This window comes from Trachymyrmex cornetzi, unplaced genomic scaffold (genome assembly GCF_001594075.2).
Source record: "Trachymyrmex cornetzi isolate Tcor2-1 unplaced genomic scaffold, Tcor1.1 scaffold83, whole genome shotgun sequence".
Taxonomy (NCBI): Eukaryota; Metazoa; Arthropoda; class Insecta; order Hymenoptera; family Formicidae; genus Trachymyrmex; species Trachymyrmex cornetzi.
The window spans coordinates 3,040,594-3,048,554 of NW_017300169.1; the positions used below are offsets into that span (position 1 = coordinate 3,040,594).

At 34.3% G+C, this 7,961-nt stretch overlaps 3 protein-coding genes across 3 annotated transcripts in view; 2 read left to right on the forward strand and 1 right to left on the reverse strand.

Moving 5' to 3' along the window:
- Positions 1-701: 701 nt before the first annotated feature.
- Positions 702-3,480, forward strand: LOC108768850 (tRNA pseudouridine(38/39) synthase). The gene is made up of 7 exons (XM_018519491.1): positions 702-948; positions 1,057-1,190; positions 1,262-1,830; positions 1,910-2,201; positions 2,280-2,416; positions 3,093-3,195; positions 3,365-3,480. The coding sequence occupies exons 1-6, from the start codon at positions 874-876 to the stop codon at positions 3,164-3,166; spliced, it is 1,281 nt and encodes a 426-aa protein (XP_018374993.1). The 5' UTR covers positions 702-873; the 3' UTR covers positions 3,167-3,195; positions 3,365-3,480.
- A 207-nt stretch (positions 3,481-3,687) lies between these two features.
- Positions 3,688-5,441, reverse strand: LOC108768851 (protein phosphatase inhibitor 2). Its single transcript, XM_018519492.1, has 4 exons — positions 5,049-5,441; positions 4,355-4,525; positions 4,140-4,219; positions 3,688-4,064 (listed from the first exon to the last, which is right to left on the reverse strand). The coding sequence occupies exons 1-4, from the start codon at positions 5,126-5,128 to the stop codon at positions 3,850-3,852; spliced, it is 546 nt and encodes a 181-aa protein (XP_018374994.1). The 5' UTR covers positions 5,129-5,441; the 3' UTR covers positions 3,688-3,849.
- A 766-nt stretch (positions 5,442-6,207) lies between these two features.
- The window catches only part of LOC108768845 (uncharacterized), a 94,203-nt gene continuing 92,449 nt past the window's right edge, over positions 6,208-7,961 (forward strand). Inside the window, exon 1 of the mRNA XM_018519483.1 lies at positions 6,208-6,390. The gene's annotated coding sequence lies outside the window, so the exon portion shown is untranslated. The remainder of the gene's footprint in view (positions 6,391-7,961) is intronic.

Sequence of the window (7,961 nt, forward strand, 5' to 3'; positions counted from 1 at the left end):
TCATTGTAAACAATTAGTCGTTTTGCATATAAACTAACAATTAAAAAGTAATTCCGCTTTCAAGTTATAATAGGAGAATACAACAGAAGATCACGATTCATCATGAATAAACAAAACGCAATTTAACACAATTTATTTTTCTGCATAGTTTTATGATGTATGTGAAAAATTGAAACAAAACGGAAGGTACGTACATCGATTTAGAATTTTAATGCATGCGTGTAAACGCGAATCAAAGTATTTCTGTTGAAATAACGTTTGACAAAAATCGTTCGACGGGCGACATTCGATTTTATTGTTTCCCGCGGTGACCATTTAATCATCCGTTTTTCAAGGCAGAACGTAAAAGCAGACGATTGGCTGTCACATCGCTTCTCACAGCGCAGGTCATATCCATGTAATTCTATGTGTGTGTGAATTTATTCTTTGTAATATATTAAACTTTTTTAAACATGAATATAGAATAGACCTCTCCATCGTTCATTCCCGTGAGGACGCAATTAAGAAATTTTTACGTTCTCAATATTTTTCTTTTTTCCCTAACTTCTGATTACATACATCTATCTCATTTTAATGCAGAAAATATAATACAGTGCTACTACTACTATTTATTTTTTACAGCTGCACGCTCTGTGCCGTTCCCTCTTTTTCTATCCGACATCCAATTGTATATCTATCTTATTTTTAAGTGCAAGAAGCAGTGCAATTATCTTCTTTATCAGGGGAGTCGCACGATGCGCTGTTGAGTGTCGCACACGTGTAGTATAACATAACCTCTACTTTTGACGTTTGTAATATTTATTCGACAGATGAAAGATCTGTAAATATTCTTCTGTGTTTACTGTAGTTTATTCTTGGTGCAGAAACACGATTATGGCAAAGGTTTCGTGGAAACGTGTTAAGACAACAAGAAGTACGAGAGAGCAGTTGGAAATGCTCGATAAATCGGTATGACGTCTATAAACGCGTTTGGAAAAATGTTTCGTGTATATTTATATTTTATATCGTGTATTTATTTAATATATTACTTACATCTCTACGTGGTCCGGCTTGCAGGAACTAATCGATAAGATATTACAATTGGAAGCTCACAACGAGCAACTGAAACTGACGATTACAAAACGTACGGATACTAAAATGAAGAAAGAAGAGACACCAGGGAAAGTAAGAAAATCATTTGATTTTTCACGGTAAATACGTTGCTCTTGAACTTGTCACGTTCTTCTTCCATTCGAGTGATATCTTATAATTTCAATCGCAGGTGTCACAAAAGGCACATTTTGCTAAAGTTTTATTATCTTGGTTGGGATTATCACGGTTTTGCTGTACAGGAAGATAATACTGATACCATTGAGCATCATTTATTCGCAGCTCTGCTAAAAAGTTGCTGCATAGAATCCCGCGAGAGCTCAAATTACCATCGTTGTGGACGAACCGATAAAGGTGTTAGCTCCTTCTCTCAAGTAATCTCATTGGATGTACGCAGTAGATTAAAACCAGAAAATCAAGACAACTTATCCGATGAGTTGCCATATTGTAAAATATTGAACAGATTATTACCAGCAAACATAAGATGTATAGCATGGTGTCCGGTCTCATCCACTCTCTCCGCAAGATTTGACTGCAAGTTTAGAAGCTATAGATATTTCTTCCCAAGGGGTAATTTAGATATAGAGGCCATGGACAAAGCTGCCAAGTATGTTGTAGGGGATCATGATTTCCGTAACATTTGTAAAATGGATGTAGCTAATGGTGTAATCAATTTTAAAAGAACTGTAATAGATGCAAGAGTGAGCTTTCTTAATGATCAGAATGTAGAAAAGTCAACAGGTATCTTACATTTTTTCAACTGTTTAATATTTACTATTGACGTAAATTAATATACAGTAAATTTCGTTTTATTTTCAAGGCTACGATATGTGTGAATTAGAAATCACAAGTCAAGCCTTTCTTTGGCATCAAATTCGTTGTTTAATGGGCATCTTGTTATTGGTTGGACAAAGGAAAGAAGAACCTGACATAATCTTGAAGCTCCTGGACATTGAGACTTGTCCACAGAAGCCACAGTACAATATGGCTCATCAAGTTCCATTGAATCTCTGGTATTGTGATTATGAAAACATGAATTGGTTTATGGACGAAAATGAATTATTAAACACTATCAAAGTATTACAACAGGATTGGGCTCTCAATACTATAAAGTATGTTTAATAAAAGAGAAATTCACATAATCGTACGTGATCAATTTGATAATCAAATTCCTTTTTTGTTGTATGCAGATCTACAATGATTAAAAATATGTTGATGAAATTGGAAAATTTCGTTAACTGTGTAAATACTGATTTTCAAAGCGATTGTCTACTTCTCGGAGTACAATCAAAAATATACCAACCACTGATGAAGCGAGAAATGTGTGGTAAGTATATGATCAATCAAAGCTAGTGAATGTAAAGTCATCGATAAAGTCGAGATTTAATTTCCAACTTTTAGTATGTTATTAAAAAACGTTTTCTTTTCACTTTACATTACTTATTCGTAATGTAGCCCATATATTTATTAATTTTGAGACATTGCATACAAATACACTATTTTAAGTCTATTAATATGCTTTGTATTAGACTATGATACAGACATTCAAAATATTTTGACGATCATATATACGTAATTTCACGTTCTTTTTTTTTAATACTATACTAAACACAATGTCGCCGCGATTGGACGTTCTATACTTGAGATTACAATTTTCTAAATGTACATTTCTTGAATAGTACAATTTAATTAAATTAAGTCTGTCCAACATATGATTTACGAGCAAAATATTTCTTCCTATCATTTCGATGAATAAAATGTACAAGATGTAAGTAACGAAAGAGAGTAGATTATCATATAGACATGTGTTCGTTGTATCCATGCGTTGCAATCAATTAGTTAGATATCATTAAAGAAATAAGAATAATTGAGAATGGAGATAAAGAGTGATTGCATGAATTAGGATAAACTTGATGAACTTGGACAGACTTATACTACATAATTCACTTGGTACAAACTGAATTTTACTTATCTATGTGTATATAATCTATTTTCTTTTACAGACAGTTTGGAAAATAAAATCAAACATTATGAGAAGAAACGAAAATTTGAAGTCACACATTCCAAGGTTATGTAGCATATACCTATGCTAATCACAGAACTTGTGTAATATATTACACACACTAATAGTTTTAAATACATGTTTTTCTCTCTTAAATGTAAATATTACATATAGCGTCTTAAATTTTCACTATACGTGTGGGCTTTGTTTAGCCTTATTGTTCGTCAAATTTTGATAGCGATTAGATTTTTCCAAAAACATTAAATTTTACAGGAACGCTGTGTTGAAATAATGTGTAGGCCTGGAATAATACATTCGTGAAAGAATGACGAGGAAAGTTTATACGAAGCAATAATCGAAATTTTTATAATGTATGGAAACTAAAATAAATCATTAAACAAGATGAATTTTTCTGTGCATAGCTTACTAGTATTTTTAAGTATTCATAATGTTATTGTAACTTTATCTAATCTTGGAAAATCTAACAGCGGTTTATGCTAAACATTCAGGTTCATTTTAAAATGTTTATTTACAGAGGATGGAGCTAAAGAGCTATAAAGATGGAGTTGAAAAAGAGCTATATATACATAATTAAAATGCGAAATTTAGCTTGGGCATTTTAATGTAACCGATGTAAACACTTTCTTTGCTGCTTGATATATTTTAGTTGCGATAGCATTAAACAATGAAGTCAACATTGTCGCGAAATTATGACTGTGATCGACGATTTAAGAAAATTATCAATCGATGTTTTTTGTTTATTTCTTTTCGGTTCTATCACAGGACGGCATGCATTTAAAACGCGTGTCGAAATTGCTTTCTTCCTCTGATGAATTTTCCTCATTATTCTTACCCTCGCCATCTTCATCTTCCTCTTCTAATTCTTCTTGCTCTAAAAGTCTTCTCGCCATTTGTACAGCGTGCCACTCTCGATAATGGCCCTTTCTTTTTGCCTCGAAAGCTCTTCTCCTTTCTAAAATAGAATGCGTCAATGATTACAATTTTTATATTATAAAGTAATTAATTTCTACATTATAAGATGTCTAACCTTTTTCTTCAGGAGTTTCTTCGTCTTCCTCCTCTTCACTGGATTCCTCAAAAATTTTGGGCTTACTACCTCCAGCTAATCTGAATTTTAATAATAAAGTAGATAATATCAAATATAATTTTACAATTTTATTAACATATAATCAAAGCATATAATTATAAATCAATGTATCTTGTATTAATAACTAAAATTGATTGTATATCATATCTACTTACTTTGCTGCAAGAGCACTAGCATCTAATTGATCAAACTCATGTTCATTTTGGAGGCCTTCGAAATTATATGGGGTTTTTGGTTCTTCAATCTTCATGTGGCCATAGTCTTTATCAGCAGGATGAAGAGTAGCAATAATATTCATTTCGTCCCATGTTGTTTCTTTGCTCGGTCTACATTAATATAAGGTAAATAAAAAAATGGTGTTCATCACCAGGTCTAAAAATAGAATCTGTGTCAACTAACGCTGGGTAATGTCAATTACTTCACAATTTAAGAATATACAAACAATATACTTTTCTTTGCAAGTTATTAACTTTGGATTGAATAATTCCAGAAAAGTATACATACTTTAATTACATCCTGATAAAAAAAAGGATTTTTTGGAAAATATTTTTCACAGAGATAATCGCGAATTCAAACGATATGTTTGAGGTAATATTGAGTAGAAAACAGTAAATCAAATTGAGATCACGTATTATCTCGAGAAAAATGTTCGATAATTATTTGTTCTCTTCGTCGAGACGTCTGTCACGGTTCGCGTGAACTCGTGATTTATAAATACCGGACGAATGTGCCGCGCGTGACACGCAAGTCACGCAAACCACCTTTAACGTCAACGGGAGACGCCGACGGTGGGTTTTGCACGCGTCTCTATTTTTACGCCAATCGAAATTCAATTAATGCGACTCTCACCTAGGCGCCTCCGGATTGTCAAAACTGCTAGACGTCTTGAGGATTCCTTTGGAAGGCCGTTTCGACAGGTTCTCTGCCATTATAATCGGGCGTAATCACGACGGTCACTCACGATGGTAATGCCGCGGCTGCATGTTTACCAATGGATCTCACTCTGGCGGAATAACCTGCCTGTACTCTGCACTGGGTGTCACTTGGTGTCACTTACTCGCGGAGCATCCTCTCGCGCACTCCTGCTCCTGTCCTGCTTTGTCCTGCTCCTACTCGATCTCTATTATGGCCATAAACTTAAAAAATAATAGACTGCTCGGCGCCGCCCTTGGCGCCCTTTGATCAGAGAGAAGCTTGAAGGTGCCTTTTCAATTTTCATGCGCAGCACGCTGCGCCAGCAAAATATCACGCGATGCCAATTTTTCATAATTGCTTCCGCTGCATTTGCTGCGTATGAAAAGGAATAATGGCAACAGTATATATATATATGTATTAAAATTTAACCTCAAATATGTGTCTTTAGGTCTGTTCGTGTTGCTTGCACTTTTGGCACTCGACATCTTCGCTTTCTCTCTTTTTAAGGCAAAATATGTATCTATCTCATTTTAAGTGCAAAAATATTTGGGGATTTCATGCAACGCGAACAGACCTATTTGTTTGCTCAGCTCGAAAATTAATATGGAAAACTTAAAAAGCTAAAAAACTTGTGATTATATGGCAACTGTTAGTGCAGTTACAATTTGGACAATTACCATTTCAAGTAATTATTTAGAATTTAGAATATTCTCATCACTTTAAATCTTAATAAAAATGTACTTATTGTATGTGGTCATTATATGAATGTACTCAATTTTCACATTTTTTGCAAATATTGCAGACTTTCTCGGCTTTGAATTCTTTGCTGCTCGTTGTTCGTTCAGTTGAACTTCAATGAGACGTGGCAAAATGTATTTTGCGACGGAAGTGCGTCATCTTGTAAAATTTTTAACCAACAGCTACGACTTGTTGCCGCAGCTTGCTGCGTATGAAAAGTCAGCTTAACGAAATATTCCAATCAGATGCAAGAGCGCACCGAGCGCTCAGTGAGCGGTTGTAGTACTGAACGCACCCAATATGAACAGACCTAATATTTCGAATATTTCGCAGGACTTTACATCGGTTATGTATCATCATGAGGGCCACAGAAAACGCGCGCGATCATCGCATTTTTGTGATTAATATGTGTGATAATTAATTGTGTTTTCGAAAGTGTCCAGTTATAAGAAGAATGAAAGAAACTGCGACGAAAAATTGACGGCAGAGAAAAAGGAGAAGATGACACACACGGAAGGCACAGAGTGACAACGAAACGGTGAGTATTTTGGTGAGAAGTAATTCATTACTTCTTAATTTTTATATATGTTACTTGTAGAATAAATTATTTATTCTTACTTTTTATTTGGATAATTTAAAAACGAAAATTAGAAGATTCTTATTTATGAAACGTTAGAAACGTTTATACATACTTTTCGAAAATTATGTGTAACTATTTTAATAACATCTTTCTTTTGAATAAAATAAAAAATAATAAAAATTAAGTTAAATATTTGGAGCGAGTAAATAATTGTTTTTAGAAACATTATTTTGGCGTAAGATTATAATTTAATTTGAATTTTACATTTGTATTTCGTAAATTAATATAATTAAGATAATTATAACTCGTATTGTACATTGTGTAGCTTCAAGCTTTATTCATTATCAATTTAATCTATTTTATTAATTATTTTTTTAATTATTAATTTAATCTATTATTATAATTATTAATTTTAATTTACTAGTACATCCCCTGCGCACGCTACGCGCCCGCTGCTCTATTATACTCTCCTTTTTAAATATTATGAAATATAATATTGCGAATCTGGATTCAAAATGTTTGAATAAGAAAAATGACCGAATCATTATGGCGGTTCGAAAATTTAAAAATTCAAAGTGGTCGAATCAATATGGCGGATGGAATTCTTTAGTTAAATACCATAAAAAAATTTATAATACAATTATTTATTATCGAACGCTAATGTTACCATGATACATGTTGCTTCATTTTTTTGTTCTACGTTAGAGGAGAAAATCTTCGTATACCTTTTGCCAGGTAATGTTTCATTTCAACATCAACCTGACCAGAGGAAAACACCTGGCGCCCAAGCTCACCGCGTGTGTTGGATTCTTTCAGTTCGTGTTTTCGAATAGTAAAATGGAATATTTTTTTTGCATTTTCGTTTGCTCATCATTTGCTCACGATTGCTCCGTCCGAATTTTCGTTTGCTCACCTTTAGTTTAAAAGTTATATGAAATTTAAATTTTGGGGGATCAACTTTACGCTAGCACCCCCCACTATTAAAAAATCGAATATTTATTTTTTGCATTTGTTTGCTCATCGTTTGCTCACGATTGCTCCGTTGGAATTTTGGTTTACTCATCCTTAGTTCAAAAGTTATAACAAATTTAAATTTTGGGAGAACAACTTCAACGCTAGCCCTCCGATATTAAAAAATCGAATATTCTTTTTTGCATTCGTGAGGCAGAGCGTCACGTGACCGCCCGACAGCTCGGCCGTGCGGTGGTGAGAGTCTCGCGCGTCGGAATCGGCCCGAAATGTGCAAATCCTTGCGACCACTGCCTTATATAATGACGGCATTATCGACATTCTCCCTTACCTCCTCTCCCTGTCCTTTTTTCCTAACCGGTACTCCCACTCCCTCCTTCCATTCCTCTGGCCATGCCCCCCCTTTCCAAACCTCATTACACACTTTCCACACCCATTTCCCATCCCCCCCAATATTTCCATACCTTATTCGGAATCCCGTCTATTCCCATTGCCTTTCCATCCTTCAAGTTTCTGGTCACCTTCCTTATCTCCTTCCTACTTAGCTCCCTCTCCACCCC